The sequence below is a fragment of the Thamnophis sirtalis genome, unplaced genomic scaffold (genome assembly GCF_051295495.1).
Source record: "Thamnophis sirtalis isolate CommonGarterSnake01/CBP01778 unplaced genomic scaffold, rThaSir2_p1.2 scaffold_8, whole genome shotgun sequence".
NCBI lineage: Eukaryota > Metazoa > Chordata > Lepidosauria > Squamata > Natricidae > Thamnophis > Thamnophis sirtalis.
Genome location: NW_028261388.1, coordinates 57,039,934 through 57,063,878, shown reverse-complemented (window position 1 = coordinate 57,063,878; position 23,945 = coordinate 57,039,934). Strand labels below are relative to the sequence as shown.

The window sequence follows — 23,945 nt, the reverse complement described above, 5'->3', positions numbered from 1 at the left end:
TTTGGACAAGGTGCGAGAGTAAAACGCAATCGGGGCTTCGGAGCTATCGGGGTAGGAGTGGCTGAGGACGGCCCCCACATCGAAGGGGGAGGCGTCACAGGCCAGGAGGAGTGGGAGGTGCTCATCATACTGGACGAGGACAGGGGCAGAAGTTAAAAGAGTTTTGACAGCCACGAGTGCATATGCCTCGCAGTCTGTCCAGTTCCAAGGGGCAGAGGCATTGAGGAGGCGATGCAGGGGCTCCGCAACGGATGCCTTGTGAGGTATAAAGGAGGAATAGAAATTGAGGAGCCCCAGGAGTGCCTGAAGCTCTGCCTTCGAGGAAGGAGTGGGGGCAGGGGCAATGGCCTCAATTTTGGAAGGGGTGGGGTGGATTCCTCTGGAATCCATGAGAAATCCAAGGAACTCCACAGATGGCACGCCCAGTTGGCACTTGGAGCGCTTCAAGTGCAAGCCGGCATCACGGAATCGGGAGAGCACTGCCCTAAGGGTTTTGACGAGCCCTGATTGGTCTGGAGCGGCAATCAGAACATCGTCAAAATAGGGCACAACCCCCGAGGTGCCATGGAGCACCCGCTCCATGAGCCCCTGAAAAATGCCAGGAGCCACGCTGACCCCAAATTGCAGCCGGCGGCATTTGAAAGCCCCGCGGTGGGTCACTATGGTTTGGGCAGTGGCGGAGGCCTCGTCCACCGGCAATTGCTGGTAGGTTTGGGCCAGGTCCAATTTTGCGAAAATCTTGCCCTGGCCCAAGGAGTGCAGAACGTGCTGCATGACAGACACGGGATAGGGGTGCGCCTGAAGGGCCTTGTTGAGGGTTGCCTTGTAATCAGCGCAGACCCTCAGGGACCCATCAGCCTTTAAAGGCAGCATGATGGGGGTCTCCCAGGGGGCGTGGTCGATGGGTTCCAGGATGCCCTGGGAGATCAGTTTATCAATCTCCGCGTCCACATGAGCCCGCAGGGCAAAAGGAACCCGTCGCGCGTTCAGGCGGATGGGCACCACCATAGGGTCCAAATTAAGGGAGATGGGGTTGCCTTTGTAGCACCCCAGAGTGTCAGAGAAGACGTCATTGAACTCTGACAGGAAGGAATCTAAGGAAGAGGCAAAGCGGAGAGAGTTAATGCCGGCTATGCTGAGGCCAAAAGCCCTGAACCAGTCAAGCCCCAGGAGGGAAGCCAGGGGGCTTTGGACCACTACAAGGGGCAGGGAACCTTGGAATTTACCAAATCTGACAGGGAAATGCCCACAACCCAGGATGGGGATCAGGTTGCCCTGATAATCTCGAAGGAGGCAGTCAGCAGGGGACAGCTGGCTAGGAGTGAGGGTTGGTATTAATGCCCTCAGGGTGTCCCAAGACATAATTGTGCGGGCGGAGCCCATGTCCAATTCCATCTGGCAGGGGCGGCCGGCGAGTAAGACGCGAAGGTGCATCTTACCCCGGCCGCCATGGGAGGAGGCAGTGGAGTCGGGCTGCCAGTCGGGCAGAGGAGGCTCAGGATCGGAGACTGCGTAGCACCCAAGGCGGGTGGCAGACGACCCTGGAGGCTGGCGTCTGAAGGCAGCAGGCGGAGCAGTTGCAGCAGGAGGCGGGGGCCTTGGGTTGCGGGCATTCCCCGGAGCGGAGCGGCAAACGTTGGTGATGTGGCCCTTCTTACCGCACTTGCGGCAGAGGGCCGTTCTGAAGCGGCAGAATGCCCTAGAATGGCAGCCGCACAGCTGAGGCATACGCTGCCATCCCTAGAGGGCAGGGACCTGAAGCGGTCAACGGAGGAGGCAGCATCAGCATAGGGATCGTTGACCATCATCTGGCAATGGACAGCCGAGTGAGGCAAAACAGGCATTGCAGACGGAGGGAATCGCCGGACATCAGGGGTGGACTGGCCGGCCATCTCGTAAGCGCGGGCTTTGTCCACCGCAATTTTCATTGACAGTTCGGCGCGGGACAAGATGCGGCGGTAAAGATTTATATCGAGGAGCTCGTAAATAAACTGTTCTAGGAGAGCATCCTCGAGATCAGCGAACTCGCAATTAAATGTGGCAGCCCTCAGCTCAGCCACGTACTGGCTTATTGATTGTCCCTCACGTTGGATGCAGCGCCGCTGTATCTTGAGCCTAGCCATGAGGAGGTCAAGCGGCATAGTGTGCACCGGGGTCAGTGCAGAGAGAGCCCTGGCGGTGGCAAACATTTCTGGGCCACAATAATGTAAGAAGGTGCCCTGTCTTCTCCCCTCAGGGAGCTTGGAGAGGTCATGAGCTTGAAGAAAAACCTCGAACCTCTCAAGAAATGCGTCCCAGGATTCAGCCTCTGGCCGGAAAGCAGCGAAAACTGATGAAGGAGCCAAGACAGGGACGATAACGGGGTCCGTGTCGCTCATCCTCATCGCCAGTTTTAAATACGAGGTGTGAGGTAAAATAGAACAGGCTTTATTAACAGGCAACAATTATAACGGAGTTAAGAACACGGACAAAGCGAAACCTACCTGACAGCTATTTATATTTGACAGCTGTCAGGCGGTTGGCCAATCGGTGGCCAGTATTTCTCCCGCCGGCCGGCAGGTGCGCCTGAGCCAATCAGGCGCCTGAGGCTCTGCCTCGCCTGCCGGCTGCGTCGAAAGAACACAACAACAACCAGTTCTCCCAGGATCAGGTTGGCTGTCATGGGAGGTGTGGCCCATCCCAGCATCACTATATATGTGGGACGAGCCTTCCGCAATGGCCAACACGACCCTGGGTGAAGCGGTTGTTAAATTATTTGAATCCAACCACTGCATCAGTTTCAATAAGTTGAAATGAGACAAGCATACACCACATCTCATTAAAGATCTGATGTAGTTTTGAACAATGCAGCAAAGCAGATGGTGGTGTGTTTTTTCTTAAATACTCACTTTCCACCATGCTGAATTTCTAGGAAATTTAATAGCTAACCCCAGTATTCCTGGAGAGTAAGGGGGAAAATGCTTTTAGAGTATCCTTTCCATCTTCATTGTCTTGCTGAATTTATTAGCATTGATCATACAAAACTAGTATTATTTCACAAATTCAGGGGAACTTTTGAGGTGCATCCTTATTTGAAGGAAGCTTATGTGCCTTGATGATCCTTGGTACCCCAATATAGTTGATACCCCTATATAATAGTCATTGTTGCTAGGATTTGTGACCATAAAGTAAAACTGAAGCATGGTTATGCCAAATAGTAATAACATTTTTTGTAAGGCTTTATGAATTAAGCTTTAACTCGTCCCGAAGGCTGACTCAATTGCCACAAAGTATTTAGAACCTGAAAATAATATTAAAAGTGGCGTGTGTGTGTGTGTGTGTGTGTGTGTGTGTACATATCTCAGAGCATTTTAGACATAACGTGAGCCATGTTTTTCTCCAATCACACATTGAATGGTCATATTGAATAGAAGGAGGAGGGAAAGATGCACCAATCCCTCAGCCCATTCAGAGAATTTGCAAAAGTTTAAAGAATGCAGAGATATAAAAGACATCCATAGGACCCCTTGCAACCTGTAGGTCCAATCATGCATGTCTGTGCTGGGGATTTAAATATACAAATACAAAATAGCTAAAAATATATGTACTAGGACTTACCAAGGCTGTCATGATTATATTATATTACCTTCAATATGAGAGCGGAGAGCAACTTATCTATCTGGTTCAGTAGCAATAAGCATCGGATAAAAATATACTGTAGTTTATTAGCACAACAATTTCTGTCTGCTATACATTTTAAAGCATTTAAAATTATATAAATCATTGGAAAAGAATAAGCATTTCTCTCAGAACTCTCAGCCTGCTATCATATTTTTTTCTCTCTTAGAAAATTTGAAATTTAACAAATCATGACAAGAGCACTGATAATGTCTGCAAATTAGAAAACTTGGCTTAAATTGCCATACTCCTTTAGCATAGTTCAAGTATGATAAAAGTACTTGAGCCTGATTCATATTTTAGTTCATTCAAAATGATGTGAACTAAGCACACATTGATTTGGGAAAAGCTCAACTACAATAGTCTCAAAAATGCTTATTCCAACACTAAAATTGTAGCCTCGTGTACTTCCAGGGGGTAATATGCTCTGGTGAAAATGTGCTATCTTCTCACATCCTCTGTGTTCTTCTTGAACTTAAGATGATCAGATATAGTTTATCTTGGTATCACCATTACAGAGCAGTTCAGCAGTTAGCCAAATATTTCAGGCTTTCTTTGTTGCGGAGTCCCTTTCAAATGCCATGTCTTTAGAACCACATCAAGCCAGCTTAATGTTAATTTTAGAAGTGCTAACAAAACCTATTTATTTGAGGGACCATTTGAGTCTGAAATTAATTTAGCATCTGTATCTCTTGCCTAGATATTGAAAGCTTAATTTTTTTTTTAATTTTCACTATAGTTAGACAAACAACAGCCACATAGCTAGAGCTGCTTCCAGGTTCATAAAATTAGTAACACAAGCATAGATAATAATAAAATAAATTACATTGATTTCATTTTGAAAGAGTTAACTATGTGCGTGAAATTAATTGGACTCAAAATACATGATAGCAATCTGCCCCATGTCATTTCCTTAGCCAAAATGTTCGAAATATAAAGCAAACAGCAAACAATAGTCAAAACTTAAGGCATATTATAGTGATAAGTTTACTTATATTTTATGGTACAATTGTTAAGGTCAAATCTTGCTTATGCAAATTATAAGCAACTTTTTAAAAAGCAACTAAGCTTTTGAAACAATATTATGTAAGGTCTGTCTAGGGCAAAAATGGATGCTTGCATCGTTAAATGATTTAGTGATTTATTAATAATTTCAATAAAATTATATGTGTTGCTAGCACATAAATGTGTGCCAGGTTGCATGATGACAGATTTATATATTTGAGGGGGGTTTTCCTCCTCCAAAGAAGTAAATCCCATTTTCCCTTCATCCCACCCCAAATATGGTATGGAGATTCTGACCTTATTTCTTCTTTAAAGAATTTCTTGCAAATGGATGTTCCAATGCAGGCATTGCACTTATCAAGTCCCAGAAAGGTCCGACCAAAAGTATAGCTGGATTTGACTCGGGGCCCTGAAGAGGGGGAAACTGTTGATTCTAAGAACAGATTGCAATTCACAGTGAAACTCAGAAGAGAGAGCAGGAATTTGGAGACAAGGTGATACATCTCTAGCATCTCTTATGTCTACCTAAGTTCTAATATTCTCAGTTTTAACTGAACGGCATTTACAAAAGAAGAGAATTTGATCCAAGAGACTGGAATGTTTTTCTCTTACCAACTAGTTGGTAGCTTTAGTAGAAGGAGTATGAATTAGGGTGGGCACAAGGAAATACATGAGGATGCAGATAACATTTGTTGCTATAGTTACCTTTCCTCTTCTAGGAGCAGCTGCTGACCCACCCATCACAAAACACAGCATGCAAAAAAAGTTTCACTCATCATAATGTTCATGGAGACAAATAAAGGATATCCTGTTGAAGGAACAGAAGTCATTCAAAGTGAAAACCCCAAGGCATGGCTTCAAATATAGGCCACGTTTATAGCCAAGACATGTAAAGTAATGAAAAATTGCACTTCAGTTTTGCCCTACTTTGTAAAATCAGTGTTATAACTCAGTTCCATTTCACTGGTATTTGTGTTTGCAACAATGTAATCTCAGAAAGCCTTTCTGTATACTTGTGAGTCTGTGTGATTTAATAGATAAATTTTCCCATAGTGCTGAAAGGAGGTGGTTTATTCTAAAAAACAAGGCTTCCTCATTTCTTTCATTCTTGTTCCAGGATACAAATACTGGAAGCAGTGAAGAAAAACTATTGGGGGGAAAACTTGATTACATAAGAAATAAAAAAGAAACATGTTTAAATAGAATTTCAAGGGGGAAAACTGAGTTATGGATACTTGCTATTTAATTCTTCAGGCTGAACCATTAATTGATAATCATAATTAAAATGAAAGCAAATGTCAGTTGTGTTAAATCCAATTAAATGTGATAATTGCTTAAAGAAGTGAAGTAGGTTGTTATTTGATGGAAGTCTGGTTTGTGGATTGGTCAATCATTAACTAATAGAGAAATTTATTAAATGAACTTTGAAAATAATTTTTCAGTAATGTTTCCTTTTATTTCCCTGGAGAGAAAAAATACTCTTTTTTTCTGGTCTCATTTCTCATTAAGTAAAACAAACAGCAAGAAAGTGAAAACAAAAAGGGGAAAGAATAAATATACATACATAAAATAAACTTTATACTAAAATAAAAGTTGAAGTGAAACTAAGATTATAATTTAAGAAAAAGATTAAAGTAAAAAAAGGCGAAACATTTTAAGGAAAAAAATCTAGTAGGCCCCTTCTTTTCTTTTCCTTTTTCCCCTAATTTCTAATTTATACCAAAGTACAAATATTTTGTAATATACTTTGATCATCTACAATTATTGCTATTTGTTAAACTGCATTTTTCAATTTGTTCGCTAAACAGTTTTTATTTTTCTACAAAAACCATATTCTAAAGATTTGGTTGCAACAACTTTTCACAGCCAATTCACCACAGCGAACTCACTGTGGCCAACTCCGCACGGTCAACTCACCGCAGCCAACTTGTCATGGGCAACTCACCATGGGACAATTCACCATGCGACAAGAGTTACACTAATATGAAAGAAATGGTGGAATAGAATCATTAAAGAAAGGATGCAAAAGGAGGGACAAAATAAAATGTGAATGACAAAAATTAAAATAATTTTTAAACCATTTTAAATAATTAAATTGAATTGTTGAATTGTCCTGTGGTGAAGTGTCCCATGGAGAGTTGGCCATGGTGAATTGGCCACAGAAAGCTGTCCCATTCCGTGTTGTATATGAGGGAACCATTCCTGCTTGATTTGGATATCCTTCTGCTGTGAACATATACTGTCTCAGGAGTGGGATTCAAAAATTTTAGCAACCAATTGTCTGCCTGGTTACTGGGTGGGGGTGGCCATGGTGGCCATGGCCTACTCAGTCTCCTGCACCATGGTGGGGGGGAGGGCATTTTCACCCTCTCCAGGCTTTTCTTGAGCCTCCAGGAGGCTCCGGAGGCCAGAAACAGGCCCATTTCTAGACTTTCTGCATGGGCCCTGCACTTACCCGGCATCCAAAATGGGCTGTGTGGGGATTCTGGAAGGGGCGGGGCAAGTGGGACCAGCCAGTCCTTGCAACTACTGGTTCAGTGATCCAGATGTAAAATTAGCATCTGGTTTGCCCGAACCAGTCCGAACTGGCTGAATCCCACCCCTGCTGTCAACTTTTCCATTGTCATGTATTCTCTGGTTTTAGTCTCCCAGTCTTGTATTGTCGGCAAGGTTTCTCCTTTCCAATGTTGTGCTATATTGATTTTTGCTGCTGTCATTGGGATGCTTTACATTTATATTTTCTGAAATCATATCTGTGATATGTGATTTTAATGTTATTTTCAGGATTTTCTTGATATTGGTGTGAAAAAAATTACCTTGTAGCTGTTACTTATAGCCTTAAAATGATTTATATACACAAATGGTTTCAAGTATTCTTGTTATTTTAGAGATTGTTCAATGAGATTTTGTTGCTTTTAAAATTTGTTCAGAAATTAAAAGAAGAGCCATCAAATCCACAGTGAAGAACCCATCCCTCTTAAAATGATGAAATATTCTAGGAAATATTAAAAAGACAGAATATTATATTTCCCTGGATGAGAAAAGTAGAAACATGTTTTTAAAGACAAAGCAGCTCCCTGCCCCCCCACTTCAGCTCCAGGGTGATGGGATTAAGACATGGCCCTCAAGACATGATAGGATTAGCTCTCTACCCATCTAACCGCAGGGCTCACTGCATTTCAAAATCACCTAGGGACATTACATCTGCCCACAGTTCAACCAGACTTATATCAGACAAACTCGTAGGATTTGCACATTTGCCTGCCCTTATACAGGAACAGGAAGGTCCAAGAGGGAGTATAAATCTCTCTTTCTCACCTATGTGCTCATTTGCCCAGGACGCAAAAAAACCATGTGGTCCTGTCCACCTTTAAACTATCTTTCCCAACAAACTCCGTGTTTCTAGTATCTTTCTCCCCACTTGGAACTGAACCCATATGGACATTTCTTCCAACAATAGTTTTGCTTAGTCAAAATGTCAAATTCAGGGCTAATTTGAAGATATATAAATTGCTAACATGGTCAATCATTAATCTTAATTAGATGTGTTTTATTTACTGCTTGACTCACTGTGTCATAGTCTGTGGGCATTCTATGGTAGGAGCATAGCAATGAATCAGTGTGGATTTTAGCCGTATGAGGTCAGGCTTGATTATGTGAAAAAAATAATATATGATTTTGGGCGATTGCTTTGAACATTACAAAATAATTTTCTTTAAGGAAGTGTGGACACTTGATGATTTCCCTAATTGTTAAAATATATAGCAATAATTACTTCTTTTTCACTTTAATATTTCCACAAATGTCTTTGGTCACAATTGCTGAAAATCAATCTAACAAGTGAGAAACATAGGAGAATTACAGTGGAAACTTTAAAATAGGCTTTATTTTTTTTTTAAAAAAAGTCTTCTGCAATCTTTCTATCACAAGTCCAGGGGAAAAAAACAATCTTAGCCTTGTTTGCATGCAAGACATACCTACAGGAATTTGTCAGTATTAACAAATTTTTACTTGTATTAAATATTTTTTTTGCCTCTAGATTCTTGAAGAATGTCTATCTTACCCATATTTTTCTAATGAAAGCCTTTGGAAAACTCCTCATTATTTTAAAGTTAGCTGTTATGCTAAATTAGGTTTTAGCACACAAGTGTACTATTACAGTATTACCGTATTTCTTTTCTTTGTTATACTTTCCTGGATGTATGTTTAGACCAGTGACGTGCAGTCACTAGAAGGAGGGGAGGCGGGGCCTCACCAGTCTCTTGAGGAAAAGGAAACAATTTTTAAAATAATTAAAAAGGCCAAGGTAGTTGCTCCCAGACTCCAAGTCACAGTGACTCTGAGTCTGCTTAGCGCTAACTGTAGGAGGAGGCTAGAGAACTATGGGCCTCCTTTGCATAAGGAATTTTTTGCCTTTTAAGAGTTAAGCAAGGGTTAAAAAGTGAAAAATTTCATATGCAAAGGAGGCACGTGATTCTCCTGCCTCCTCCTGCACAGGGCACTTTGTTTAGAGGCTATTTTAAAACATTTAAGCAGAGTCATCCATGTGGTGGCTCTAGCAGCAACTATCCTAGCCTGCCTGGCCCTGGCTAGACCAAATCTTGCATTTTTGACGCAGCTGGAAGGTATGTGGGTCAGAGGGAGGGGGCAGGGGGGAGGAATTCAATTTATTTGTAATGTAAGTAATTGTAATTTGTTTTTATTATGTGTGTGTGTGTGTGTGTGTGTGTTTACCCGCCTCTGATGGCGCGCAGGCTGGCACATCTATTTTTATTTTTCAGTTTCAGTTTCATTTTTTTATTTTTTATTTATTTTTTATTTTTTAAAGCCATGCCGCCTCGGTGCACCATAGAGCGAAACATGTCCTGGTTTGTGGCCGGGCGGCATGCACTTTAAAGTGCAGCGTGCCGCCTGGCCACAAACCAAGACATATTTCGCTGAATGGCGGCCGAGCCAGCTGGCAAAGTGCATGCTGGCTCGGCCGCCATTCAGTGAAACATGTCCTGGTTTGTGGCCGGGCGGCATGCACTTTAAAGTGCCAGCGTGCCACCCGGCCACAAACCAGGACATGTTTCGCTGAATGGCCGCTGAGCCGGCATGCACGTTAAAGTGCCAGCATGCCTTCTGGGTCAGCCATCCCGCTGAATGGCCGGCCCGGAAGGCATGCCGGTACTTTAAAGCGGATGGACTTCATTTATAAATAATGGTAAGACCCATAATAACTTCATTTTTTTCAATTAAATGTGCTTTTTTGTGTGCTACAGTATGTGTAAAAAATGCTGATATGAGACCTCAAAGATAACCCTTTAATTGCTGCCAATCAAATATTGGTTAATTTGTAGAGTTTTAATCTTTGTAAATCTGATTGTGATGACATCAGTGCCTCACCAGCCATAAACCTCACTGCACGTCACTGGTTTAGACCTACTTTTACTGTGTGATAAGAATTGTCGTTTTTTTAAAAAAAATATTGACTTTTATGTAGGACCTTAATATTCCAATTATTTGAAAATATAATGACTAGGATATAACTGATATGTTCTAAAATTAGCCATCCCTACTAATGCTTAAATGTCAATAGACAAAGCAGCAAGGAAAACAATACTGTGCTCTTTAAAAACCATCAGTCAATAGCAATCAAGAACTGAGACTTTTTTTATGCTGCAGCTTTAAAAGAAGTCCGATTCACAGACCAACTGTAATTGATGTTTGAAACAACATTTAACACATTTTGCAATAATTCTGGTAAGCCTAGAGAAGTCTGAAGCCTTTTCGAGAATTGCACAAAACCATATAAATATCTACTACACAGTAGCAGTAATAATGCACATGATGTCAGTGACATGTGGGTAGACAAAAATGTAATGCACATACCTGGAATGTTGAAGGCTTCTCATAGTGTTCCTCATCATCAAGATGCCCAGAGATCTTCCACAATGACCCCAAATGGATTTTGCCTCATTTCAAGAGTTCAGGCCGGTACAGCTCTTCCTAGCGATACTTGGCTATCGTTTTATGCTCCAGAAACAACTTTCTTGGTATTACTTGAAGCAAAAATGAATTCTAATCTAAATTATGTTAATTAGCTGCAGTTGATATGAATATTCTGCTGATAAATTTCAAATTATTACATAGCAACCACTTTTGAAAGCATTCTTTTACTCAAGGTTTCAGATGGGGAAGGGGGAATTTATGATTCTATAGTTCTATAGTTATGTTTTTAAAAAGAAGCGGCTCAAAATGAGTCTTAAACAATTAGGAAACTTGGCCAAAAGTAGGCTGAATGAAATGCATTATTGACAAATGCAGTCCTACAAGAAGGCCCCTCTCCTATTTCCACCCACAGTCTATAATGCACCAAACCTACTATGCTGACCCAGAAATCTTGCTTCCGCAAAAGGGATTCTTTTCTAATAAGAGTCACTCTATACCTTTCGGACATATACTATATAACTGTATCCTACCTAGTGTTCAAGATATGGCTTGATGGAAGAATAATGAAATTCCCACAATGGAGGAATGAGCTGTCAGAATTTACAGACATGGCAAAACTAATCTGTCTGGTCGGGGAACAAACATTTTTTCTCAAGGATTGGAAACTTTATGTGAACGTTTTTCTGAAAGAATTTAAAAAATGAATGGATCTGTTCTGATACAGCCTAAGCAAGTAATGATAAGCCACTCACTCATGAGTAAACACAAACCCCTTTTCAAACAGAGTAGAAGCAGTCATTTATTCATGTGGATAAACAAAAAAACCCAAATGTAGTTAGGTCCAACAGATCTGGTTCTGGCCTAGAAATCTGAATTGCTTGCTGTATCCTAAAAACAAATGATTGTCTGCAACAACCCGCCACTCCCAAGTCCCTACTATTTATTTCCCAGTCAGAGAGTGGCTGGCTAGCTTCCACATCTGCTTTTCTTTGAGAACCGGATTATTGTTTTCCTTTGCTCTCCTTTCCTCTCTGCACATATGCGCATTTGGAATGGGCCCCATCTGTTCCTCCCCCTCACTCACCTCAGGCTCCAAAGACAGTGTCTCACCACCTGGGGGAGGATGGAAGGCCCTGCCTCTGCCTCTGATGCTCTTTCTTTATCAGAGCCTTCCAAAAGCTCCGAAGATGGCCCAGGCTCTCTCTTTACCTCCTCCTCTTCTGACTCTGCTATAAACTTTGCTGGCAGGATCATTTATGGATTTGAAGACTAAGATGCATATTAAGAAGCAGATAAAATAAGGGTGTGAAGGGATTTGCAAAATATTTAAGAGGGAGGAGGGACAATAAGATTGTAATTACCTGTAGAAAAGAAAGTTGAAAGTCATTTACTTAACTTTATTTTTCTTTTTTTGTACTCTTTATTTTCCTTTATTATCTTTGTTTCCAATGTCTTTTATTATATGAAAAATTTCATACTTATAATTAAAACAATCTATGGCTTGAAATGAAAAGGAAGAGCAGAGGGAGGGGAAAGGCACAGTTTATAACACAACCCCCCCAACCCGTCCAACGTAACAGCAATTATTAATGAAATCTCTACTAAGTTGTCAGTTCAATAGTAATTCATAACAAATGGTGAGTTTTTAGATAGACCAATGGCTATGCAGTTGATTCCAGAGGGCACATTTGACCTTAAAAATCTGCAGTTTCACCTCAAACTCAAACTGTAGCAAGGCAGCCTTTAGGATAACTTTTGACTCTCACATCCTCTGCATTTGAGGTCAAAGGAAGGAATGTGTTCATTCATTCACGTCAGAGGTGGGTTGTGTTAAATCGGCTGTATGAAGAATCAGAGGCGTCTGAGGTAACAGTAACCGTTTATTGTAACAAGAACGTTTGCAACAGTAACTAACAGTAGACCGGATAGACTCTGGAGTTGTGAGTGGTAGATCGGATAGCCTCCGGAGTTGTGCAGCCTTTTATACTCGGCTGTCAAACCGTTTAGCCAATCGCCTCGCGTATGACAGCCCGGCAACCGGCAGGCGCGTCTGATTGGTTAAGACGCGCCTGGCTGCTGCCGAGCTGTCATTCATAAGTGCGAGGACTTACGAGGCTATTCAACACTTCTTCCCCCCCAGCTGTGCGCATGCGTTAGACTTGCGCACGCGTAATCATTGAGATACGCTGGTGAACAGCGGACACACCCCGACCGCCGCAGTTGTACTGCAGGCGGATCTGGTAAAGGATGTCCCTGTCTGAGCTCCTCCCTTCGGGGAGTAGAGCTCCAGGTGACGTCAGAAGGCCCTCGTTGTGTAACTGGAGAACTACTAAGGAAAGGTAGGTTGGGCGATGGGGGCGCGGCCGTGGATGGCGGTGGATTGGAATTAGGCCGGTAGGCGGCCTGTGAGATGGGAGGGTTAGGCCCAGAGCGACCTAAAAAACATGGGTGGAGGATTGCGGGCTCGGCTTGAGAAGCAGCAGATGTAACATCAGGGTTCGGAACCCCTGAGGAAAGGTTAGGCTGGCCTGAGTTTGGGAAACCTGGAGGACTGTCAATGTTGGAGCGATGTTGCGGAACCAGGGCTGGCTGAGAGACGCCTATGTCAGACCCTTGCGTGTCGGCTTGAGTTGTTGAATCGGAGTTGGGTCGGCGCCTCAGTTGATCCAGGTGCCTTCTCCAGATGGAACCATCGGGAATTCTTGCCCTGTAGGAGACGGGTCCTGTTACTTCGATGATGGTGGCAGGCACCCATCTATTATCCCCTCCATAGTTCCGAGTCCAGACCAAGTCCCCAGGAATGAAAGAGCGGGAGGGTGTTGGAGGCCCCAGGTTGCCAGGCTGAACCCCTGAATAGAGGGGATGCAATCTATCCAGGGTGGTCCGCAGGCGCCTGCCCATCAGCAGCTCCGCGGGGCTTTTCCGTGTAAGGGGGCAAGGTGTGGAGTGCTGTGCCATTAAGTATGCATCCACCCTTGCCTGCCAGTAACCTCGGTTCAATCGTCCCAAAGCCTCCTTGGCCGATCGAACCGCCCTCTCCGCCCGGCCATTGCTGGCCGGATGGTAAGGGGCAACCGGCGCGTGGCGGACCCCTTGCTCGGCTAGGAATGTTTGGAAGGTTGTACTCAGAGCCAGTTCCCTAGTCCTCGTCGCCAGTGTTAAATCGGCTGTATGAAGAATCAGAGGCGTCTGAGGTAACAGTAACCGTTTATTGTAACAAGAACGTTTGCAACAGTAACTAACAGTAGACCGGATAGACTCTGGAGTTGTGAGTGGTAGATCGGATAGCCTCCGGAGTTGTGCAGCCTTTTATACTCGGCTGTCAAACCGTTTAGCCAATCGCCTCACTTATGACAGCCCGGCAACCGGCAGGCGCGTCTGATTGGTTAAGACGCACCTGGCTGCTGCCGAGCTGTCATTCGTAAGTGCGAGGACTTACGAGGCTATTCAACAGGTTGCTCCCAGTTTGCAAAGCGCATGCAAAATGAACCAGTACCAATCGATACAGGAACCCAACCCCTGATTCAGGTGTGAAGGGATGTTAGGGAATTGTAAATGAGATGATCTTTCAGTTTGGATTATTCTAAATTCTGTTTCACAAAGCTCTGTTCTATGGTTGACCTTACTTTCTAATCATGACTAAATATAGAAAGATAACTGAAATGGAAGAGCTTCTCTCTCTGTAACTGCATGATATGTCACCATGAACTGCAAGATGGATGACATATAAAGTTAATAAATAAATACAATGGAAAGATAGAATGGATGTCTATTTTGTAATCTGGCATATCTGATGTGATTCACTGAAATGGTATTTGATACCATTTCCATCAAGTACAGAAAAAGTAATAAATATAGCTCCAACCATGATATGATTTAATTGATGCACAATCAACATTTTGAATTTATCCATCTCTCTTAAGGGAGCGTGGAGCAATATTTTAAAAACAGAATTTTAACTGCAACAATTTTCAGGGAAGGAAGGAAGGAAGGAAGGAAGGAAGGAAGGAAGGAAGGAAGGAAGGAAGGAAGGAAGATAACAACCATCTGACTAACAGACTCAATAAAAGCAGACATCTTCAAGAACTTTAAAATCCCAAAAAGAAAACTTTATTGAGTACATCTGTCATCCCTCAGGCTGCCATCCAGGGGGAACCTGTCCATCACCATGCCCGCTCGGCCATGCTTACATTCCACTAATGCTGCCACGTTGATGTTGCCTCTCTGATGTCGATTGCACCTGTAGCTGCATGTGGCTCGTCTACTCAGGTGCAACTGCCTACTTTGATGTAACTCTTCTACTCACGTGCAACTGCTAACCAGGAAAGAGGCTATGATGACATTGAGTGGGGGTGATGTGTGTGTGTGTGTGTGTGTGTGTGTGTGTGTGTGTGTGTGTGTGTGTGATGGTATTAACTTGGTTAGAACTGACTTGGATTTGATTACCTTTGTATCATTGTCATTTAGTGCTGGATATCACGTAGTTTCTTAGATAGAGATAAAAGTTTTTCACCAAACAAACTGAATCTCTGTTTGTATGCAACGTGAATGCCGGAACGTGACAACATCATTTCGGAATTGAAGAAAGCAAAACCAACTCTAAATTTCCATGCACAGCCCTACATAGTTAAAAATGAGTTTCATCCCCTCCTCCCATGGAATGGATCACATTGTTCAATTAAGAATCATCATTTTGTTTTGATAATAGTCCACATCTTGGAGACACCTCAGAAGTGTCCTCTGCTCTCACAGTTGAACATTATAGCCTCTTGCATTCCATCTCACCCTTCCCTCCCCCAGTTGAAAAGCAATAATAGTCACAGGAAGCTTAAGTGGTTTTCAATCTTGACATGCAGACCTCCTGTGAAAAATGGTTAACTAAAAAATATTAAACACATATTAAAATCATGGTTTCATTCTCTCCCCCTTAACATACTTCCCTGATTTTTGAGGATACTTAGAATGAAATTTGCTCATTAATCGACCTGCCTTAACATTGTGTGCTTTGACCCATTCTGATATTGGATACCCTTTCCATTGCACTAGATACTGCAACATTCCCTTGAACTATCTAGAATCTAAGATCCTTTTTATTTCATAGTGTTCTTCTTCCCCCCACTATGATCAGGTCCGGGGTTTCTTTTCCCACCGGTCTCAGACCCCGAACAGGTTTTAACAAATTACAATGGTTGTTGCTTCTGCCTTTCTCTTGCTTTCACTAGGACCTTCTTTACACTTCCCCAAACCCCCTTTAGGGAGTCCATCCAAGAGTTACTAAGGAGGGAGGCTCCTTTGGTTATTCTGGCATAGGTATATATTTCATTCCTGTGGTTACTTTAAATGGGGTAAACCCAGTGCTACTATGCACTGAATTATTATATGCTACCTCTGCAAATGGTAAGAGCTCAGCCCAGTTGGATTGTTGATAGTTAGCATAACAATATACTGTAGATATTGCTCTACCACTGTTTTAGCTCATTTTCTGGCCCTGTTCATACTCAGATGGAACCTGGAGTTAAGACCCTGGAAGGACCCAATCAATTTTACAAATTCACACCAAAACTTTGATGTGAACTGCACTCCTCGATCAGAGATAATGTGCCATGCAAAATTGCCTTCTGGCCAAGTATAGGGTTTTTAGAAACCCGAAGTGGCTGGCTTGCTTGTCATCATGATTTCGCTGCAAGACTTGTGTTCACAGGCTATCAGGGATGTATAATTTGCCCCCTTTCCAGGCCAGTTCACTTCTCATTGTCATCTCTCCTTGATGAGTCTTGAACTACATACCTTTTTGCAATGCTTCTTTCAAGTGTTGCTTTAGGGCATCACTGGGTGTCAGTAGGGTCCCTCACATCTGCTGTTTCATAGAGATTTTGTTTGCTGGTTGCTTGGAGGTTATGATAGGATTAACTATCTCTTCGTGGGTGCTCTTGTGTTTGGGCATCCGGGAGAGTGCATCTTCTAAGAAGTTTTTTCCTCCCGGAATGTACTTCATTGTAAAGTCAAATTGGGCCCATCACACTTACTTCAGGGAAAGTTTACCGGGGGGGGGGGTCCTCAGTTACTCCAGGTTTTTGTGATCTGTCCATACTTCAAAGGGGACCTTGCTGCTTTCTAGGACCTGCCTCTATGTAAGCAGGGCCCAATGAACCACAAAAGCCTCTTTCTCCCACACTGCCCAGTCTCATTTAGTTTGCAGGACATGTAATCACAGGGTTGCAACTTTCCCGCTGTGTTCTTCTAGAGCAGGATTGCTCCCACTGCCACATTGCTTGTGTCCACCTGTATTATGAATGGTACATCTGGGTTTGGGTATTTGAGAACTATCTTGGCTGCAAAAAGCCATTTGAGCTTCTTGAATGCCACTTGGCATTTCATAGTCCATTTTAGCAGCTGGCTGGGCTTGGGCTTCACTCTGCCTTTGCCTGTCTTGAGCAAGGTGATCTGACTAAATGAGGGAATAAACTGCCTATAAAAATTGGCGAAACCTAGGAAACTCTGCAGCTGCTTTTGAGTTCGGTGGACTTGCAACTCTAAAATGGCTTTCATCTTTCCTGGATCCATCTCTATTTCCTCACATGACACCCGGTACCCTATCACTTTAATTCTACTTGCATTGCCTAAAGGGATTCAGATGTTACTTTGCCTTAACAGCTTCCATTCTCCTTAATTAAAGGTCCCTGTTGAAATAATCCATTTCAGGAGTCTTCACTTTCTTAAGTTAGGAGTGGAGCCTTACAGGTACCCTTTGTCTGAAGCTACTTGGGTGAAAAGCTGGGACCTAAAAGCAGATACGTTAGTAAAACGATTCCATGAGAAGTTTCCTGATAAGCCAAAGGGTCCCCCTGGGGTGGGGGAAGAGGTGGTTAATTTTGTTATGTTAACTTTTATGTTATTCTCTTTTCAGGAAACATTTTTCTTCTGAGGAGAGGCCGCCTGTCAGACCTGCAGTCATATTCCCTTTAGGATCTTTGGCACACACACTCTCTCTTCCTTTACTATGCTGTTTCATTAGTGGGGAATTGGGAGGGGGAATAGTAAGGAGCAGAATGTGTTGTTATCAAAATAAAACATTCTTTTCTAGAAGTCCAAGGTCATCTTTTGTCTACTCATCTCTGCATCTGACCGGAACTAGATGGGTGGAAATTCCAGCGTGGCAGAGGAAGATTGAACCATGTGATGAACTTGTGGGTATGGGGGCAAGGTCTTGAACTTTCAACTGGGTGGAAAACCCTGTAAGCTTTCAGATTTGTGTTTTCCACAGATGTACCAACATGTCTCTCTTATTAAATCAGAACTTTGATGAAAGCTGTGCCTTGGACTCTGATTTAATTCTGGATGATATTTGGAATGCTGACATGGGTGCATCTTATACACTGAAAACAGCATTTTTTGCCTTCCGAAGCCCCGCCCCGTTCACCAAAATGGCCATGCATACCCTTATGGAGGCTTTCAGAGAGCTCCTGTGGGCTGGGGAGAGCAGAAATAAGCAAAAAATGGGTCCTTATTGCCCCACAGCTCTCAGCAGCACTCTATAAGCCTCCATAAGGCTATGCATGCAATTTTTTGACAAAAAACGGGCCCATTTTTGCAAAAAATCGACCGTTTTTGGGAGGTTTGCAGAGTGCAAAAACTTCTTTTTTCCTTTTGGAAAGCTCTTTAACTGATTGATGAGAATTACATTGATCAAGTGCTATGCCAGCAGAAACAAAGTCTTAGGTGCTGCAGATTGTCCGCGATTTCCTTCTCCAGCACATGGATAAATACACCTGGAAACATCTATCTACTTACCTACTCTCTCTCTCTCCCCCTACCTATCTACTGTATTTCTCTCTCTCTCTATTTCTCTTTCTCTATCCCTCTACCTACCTACCTACCTACCTACTCTCTCTCTTTCTCTATCTACTGTATTTCTCTCTCCCCCCCTATCTACGTACCTACCTATTCTCTCTCTCCCTATATCTACTGTATTTCTCTCTCTCTCTCTCTTTCTCTCTCTCCCTATCCCTCTACCTACGAACCTACCTACTCTCTCTCTCTCTCCCTATCTACTGTATTTCTCTCTCCCTCTCTTTCTATTTCTCTCTCCCTCTTCCTCTACCTACCAACCTACCAGTGGTGGATTTTAAAAAAAATTGGAACCTCTTCTGTAGGAGTGGCCTGCTTTGTGGGAGTGGCTTGGTGGCCATGTGACCGGGTGGGAGCGGCTTGCCAGCCACGTGACCAGGCGAGAGTGGCTTGGCAGTCATGTGACCGGGTGGGAGTGGCTTGGCAGTCATGTGACCGGGTGGGAGTGGCCAAAACGATGTCACTGAATTCTTTGCTCCAATGGATGATCTATAAAAAGATATAAAAAAGGAAATTTATTATTTTTTGTACTTACTACTTAAATAAGATTAAAATAACTACACAAAACAATAAAAGAGCTACTTGCAGAAGGAAGATGACTGTCCTTGCCAGTCTTCAATATCACTGACTTGAATGAATGGCCTGCACAAAGAAGAGACACAGAAATGAACTCTTTCATTGCATGCAGTGCATTAGGATGAAACTAGCACACAAAATAATAGAAAAGGAAGATTATGATCCTTTTGTGTTTTGAAGTCACCCATTGACCACCTTGCTCCAATGAATGGCCTGCACAAAGAGATACAGAAAGGAAGACTTTAATCGCTTGCACTACTATATTAAGGATGAAACAAGCACACAAAGCAATACATAGGAAAGATGACTGTCCTAGCGGTCATACTCTGTTGCCTCTTCATCCTGTTAAATAATACTAACTGCAGAAGAAATAAAACAATATTGGACTCGATTGTGGTTGTAAGCTGAGGACTACACTACAGGTAACAGAGGGGACCTCTTTTTTCACCCAACGATATACAGTCTTTTCAGGAAGGATGTCCCCCAACAAACAGGAAAGATATAGTTTTTCATCTAAGAAGTTAGATCAAGAATGAATGTCATAGGTAGATTCACAGAGCAATATAGATTTCTTTTTCTGAAATTTATTCCTCAGTTCAAAAAACAGGAATACATGAATTAGGTTCAGTACTTAGGACAGACCAAGTAGCTATTCAAGAGTTAGTGGTGTCATGGTTAGAAGCAATGGTAAAGCAAGATATGGATTTAAAACCAGTAATATTTGGTTGGACATTTCAAAGGGAATACAATACATATTTAATTTTACACATGTTAACAGCTGCTGGAATTGTGTTTGCACAACAGTGGAAAAACAAATATATGAAAATGAATAAATATTAGAATGTGCAGGAATGAATAAATTGACAATTAAAATCAAGAAGGTTTTGAATACTTTTTCACGTGAGATTTGTTTTATCAATTGCTAACTAACAGAAACAGAAATTAGAAATCTAAAAGTATGAAAGAAAACACCAATTATGTAAGGAAAGGTCACTAAAATGTATAAGGAAATATTATTAGTACTTGATCATTATTAATGTGTAGATAACTGCGGAACATTACACACATACCCACACAAACTATGACAGTGCCAGGAAAACACCCAAAAACAACAATTTCCCCCACAAGACTGCAGATGAAACCAGTTTTTTTTCCCCTAACCCTAAGGACAGAAAAGACAAAAGCACTGGAATAAAAACCATCAAGGCATTGTGGGAAATTATAAAGGACAGTGCCAGGAAGCTCACAGAACCAGCAACCACCTCACAATTATCTAAACAACCAGGTATCACACAGAAACACACAAAATCTGGCAAAGTTGCCTTGCACCAACCTGGCCTGCCCATAGAAAAGCAGCCACCTTGAGACACATAAACCATGTACCAACCTGTACAATTAAAAGCAACATATTGCATCACAAATAAAACATTTGCGAAAAGGAATAACATTTTTTGAAATAAACATATTCTATAAACAATAAATAAATAAATAATCCCTAAAAATAATTTAAAAAAAGATATTCTATAAATAATAAAAAATCCTCAAAAACCATTTTAAAATATTCCACACACAATAATTTTAAAAAAACCAGTTAAAAGTATTCCACACACAATAAATTAAAATAAAACCAGTTAAAAGTATTCTAAACACTATAAATGAAAATAAACCATTTTTAAAAATTCTATACTCAATACTTTTAAATAAAACAATATAAAAAAATTCTATACACAATACATTTAAAAGTAAATAGTCTAAGACAATTAAAAAAAGATTCTATCAACAATAAATGAAAATAAACCATTTTTTAAAAAATTATACACAATAAATAAAATATTCTTTAAAAAAAACATTAAAAGCACAAAAGAAAAAAACCCGGGTCACTTACCAGCAGGCAGAATCAGCAGCAGGTAAGCTGGACTGAAAGGACAAAGGACAACCAGGTCAGCTAGGCCTTAGCCAGTCAGGCGAGGCTGGGGACTGGGGGGGGATGGGGGGGGTAAAAGGAAACTCCCTTTCAGCCACGCAGCATAGGCCTTCAGGCCTTCCCTCGTGAAAGCTGCCAGCTGGCCTTCAGGCCTTCCCTCATGAAAGCCACAAGCTGGCGTATGCTAGCCTCCCACCGCCGCCCACTCCTTTTCGGCCATGTGGCATATGCCAGCCTCCCGCCGCTGCTGCCGCCCACACTTTTTTGGCCACACGGCATATGCCAGCTTGTGGCTTTCCCTTGCAAAAGCCGCAAGCTGGTGTATGCTAGCCTTCTGCCCCTGCTGCCACCCACCCCCTTTCGTCCACGCGGCATATGTGGCCTTCCCTCGTGAAAGCTGCGAGCTGGCGTATGCTAGTCACCTGCCACCGCTGCCCCCCTCGTGCTTAGTTGCTTACCTGAGGGAAGCAGCAAGCTGCTGGAAGGCGAAGCAAAGCAAAGCAAAGTGAAGGGAGGACGCGATCAGCAAGCATGGTGCGATAGCTGCTCGGGATGTTGGCCTTTGGCACTGCGCTTTTAAACAGGTGTTAGAGGCAGGCGGGTCAACTCCAGCCCGCTCATTGACTGGCTGGAGTCCAGCCAATCAGTGAGTGATGGGCTGGGCTAGTTTAGTGCGGACGGGCGGGGGAGCGAATGAGCTGCAATGGAACGGGTGGGGCGACCGAGCGACAGGGCCAGGGCAGGCATTCCGGAACTTACTTCCTACCTCTGCAACTTACTCCCTCTCTCTCCCTACCTATCTACTGTATTTCTCTATCTCTCTATCTAACTCTCTTTCTCTCCCTCTCTATCCCTCTATCTACCTACCTACTTTCATTTAATTTGCCTCTTCAAAACCTTGATGCATCTTACACTCCGGTGAGTCATACTCCAAAAAATATGGACCAACATTCAGGTTCAGTACTTTAGGGAATTCCTAACCTAGAAAGCAATGATTTCCTAGTTATTTATGGCAGTCCTGATAAAAATGAAAACCAATGGTCAATTTTGCCTTAGAATTTAGGCATTTGCCAAATCCCAAACTCTTGCCTATTTGACATGTCACCTAACATTGTACTGTTATATTTTCACAGTTTCTGAGGTCATTTTCTATAACATCCAAACAGATGTCATTGCAAGATTTTTAGGACTCTGTATTTACCATATATAATAGTCTCAGGTGGAAATAAAAATAGTTAAAATAAAGGCCCTGTTGGCACAAGCAATCTAATATTATTTTTCAAAGAGAGAATTTCTCTTTCTTATATGCATATAATTCTACAAGGTTGTCCCAGTTGCTTGGCAGTAAATTTCAAATAAATCAATTTCCAAACAAATTGGGGGGGGGGCATTCCTTCTTTCCTTCCTTCCTTCCATTGTAGTTTTAACAGTTATAATATTCAATATTAACAATAAATAATATTCTTCCTACCCCTTACATCATGGCAGTTTTTATGTCTGATTGTCTATGTGCCTTTAAAAACAACCAAAACCTTCACTAAGCTAACATACTCTCTGATGACTGTTGACTGGTGCCTCTGTACCAGTCTTTGGGAGAACAGCTGTTACTAATAAGGGTTAGTAGATAAAAACATCTTTTCCTTAGGAAACATTTTGTGCAAATGTTGACAGTATTTATTTTCCTCCACAAACATTTTCAGGAAGTGTTATCTATGTTACAGCAAATCATTATAGGTATTGTTCGTGTGTGATTAGCTCTGTGGGGATCGGGTGGTGGTGGAAGGGTTTGCCTTTGATTTATATTTTGCTGAGGTTTAATTTAGTGTGGATTACCTGATATAAAACAAATCCTATAAAGTCTGCTTTTACATAATGTCAAAAATGTTAATATCAAAATGTTTGTTGTACTCTGTGCTTGGAAAAGTAAGGGAAGGATGGGGCAGAGGAGAGGGAGCCAATGCATGGGAAATAGAGTCTTTTCACACTTGGAAGATGTTACCATGGCTTAGCAACTGGAAGGAGGAAAGGAAATGGCAAGGATGACTCTGGGCATCAGAAGTTATTGGTCAAATCACTGACTGCAGAGGGAAGCTGTAATAAAATAATGTTATTAAAGTATCCATATGGTCTATTATCTTAAAACCAAGCAGCAATTTCATAGAATCATAGTGTTGGGAGGGACCTTAGAGGTCTTCTAGCCCAACCTCCTGCCCAAAGCAAGAGTCCCCACACCATCTTGTACAAATAGTTGTCCAATATTTTCTTTAAAACCTCCAGCAATGGAACACCTACAATTCCAGGAGACAAGATTTCCACTGCTTGAAAGATTTCACTGTCAGAAAATTCCCCCTCAAATCCAGGTTGGACCGCCCTCTGACAAGCTTCCACCCATTGCTTCTTGTCCTACCCACAGGGACTAAGGAGAATAAATTGATAGCCTCTTCCTGTTGCAGCCCTTCCAGTATTGAAAGATTACTATTAGTTCTTCCCTACACCTTCTCTTTGTTAAGCTAAACATGGCTATTTCGTTTAGCTAAGTTTCTTGACCCTTCTCCCATCTGTCCCTCCACTCCCCCATCATGGAAGGCCAAGTGGAGCCACTCTAAAAAAAGTACTTCTGTTTAGTTAGGAGCACTTTTCCTTTCATCTCTATCAGGCCCTTCCATCTGAATGTCCTGCTCTGCAACATCCCACCCCCCTCCTTCCAGGGTTTTGAAGGAGGCAGATAAGAGGCTTTTCATTATAACCATGTTAACATATCTTCCTCAGTAGAGAAGAATATCAGCATATTTTATATTGCCCCGAGGCTGCACTCTTAGAGCAACAAGGCTTGTGAATGATCTTGTCTTTACAGCTTTCTTGCGGGACAATTTAAGAGAATCACTTAATGCAGTGTTTTTCAACCTTTTTTGTGCAAAGGCACACTTTTTTCATGAAAAAAATCACGAGGCACACCACCATTAGAAAATGTTAAAAAAATTTAACTCTGTGCCTATATTGA

General features: G+C 42.3%; 1 protein-coding gene across 1 annotated transcript in view; it reads right to left on the bottom strand.

Annotated features, from left to right (window-relative positions):
- DIPK2B (divergent protein kinase domain 2B) overlaps positions 1 to 5,250 on the bottom strand; it is a 39,100-nt gene extending 33,850 nt beyond the window's left edge. The window contains exon 1 of the mRNA XM_014053639.2: positions 4,960 to 5,250. Coding sequence (XP_013909114.2) covers positions 4,960 to 5,174 — 215 coding nt within the window. The 5' untranslated portion in view covers positions 5,175 to 5,250. The remainder of the gene's footprint in view (positions 1 to 4,959) is intronic.
- Between the last annotated feature and the right edge of the window lie 18,695 nt (positions 5,251 to 23,945).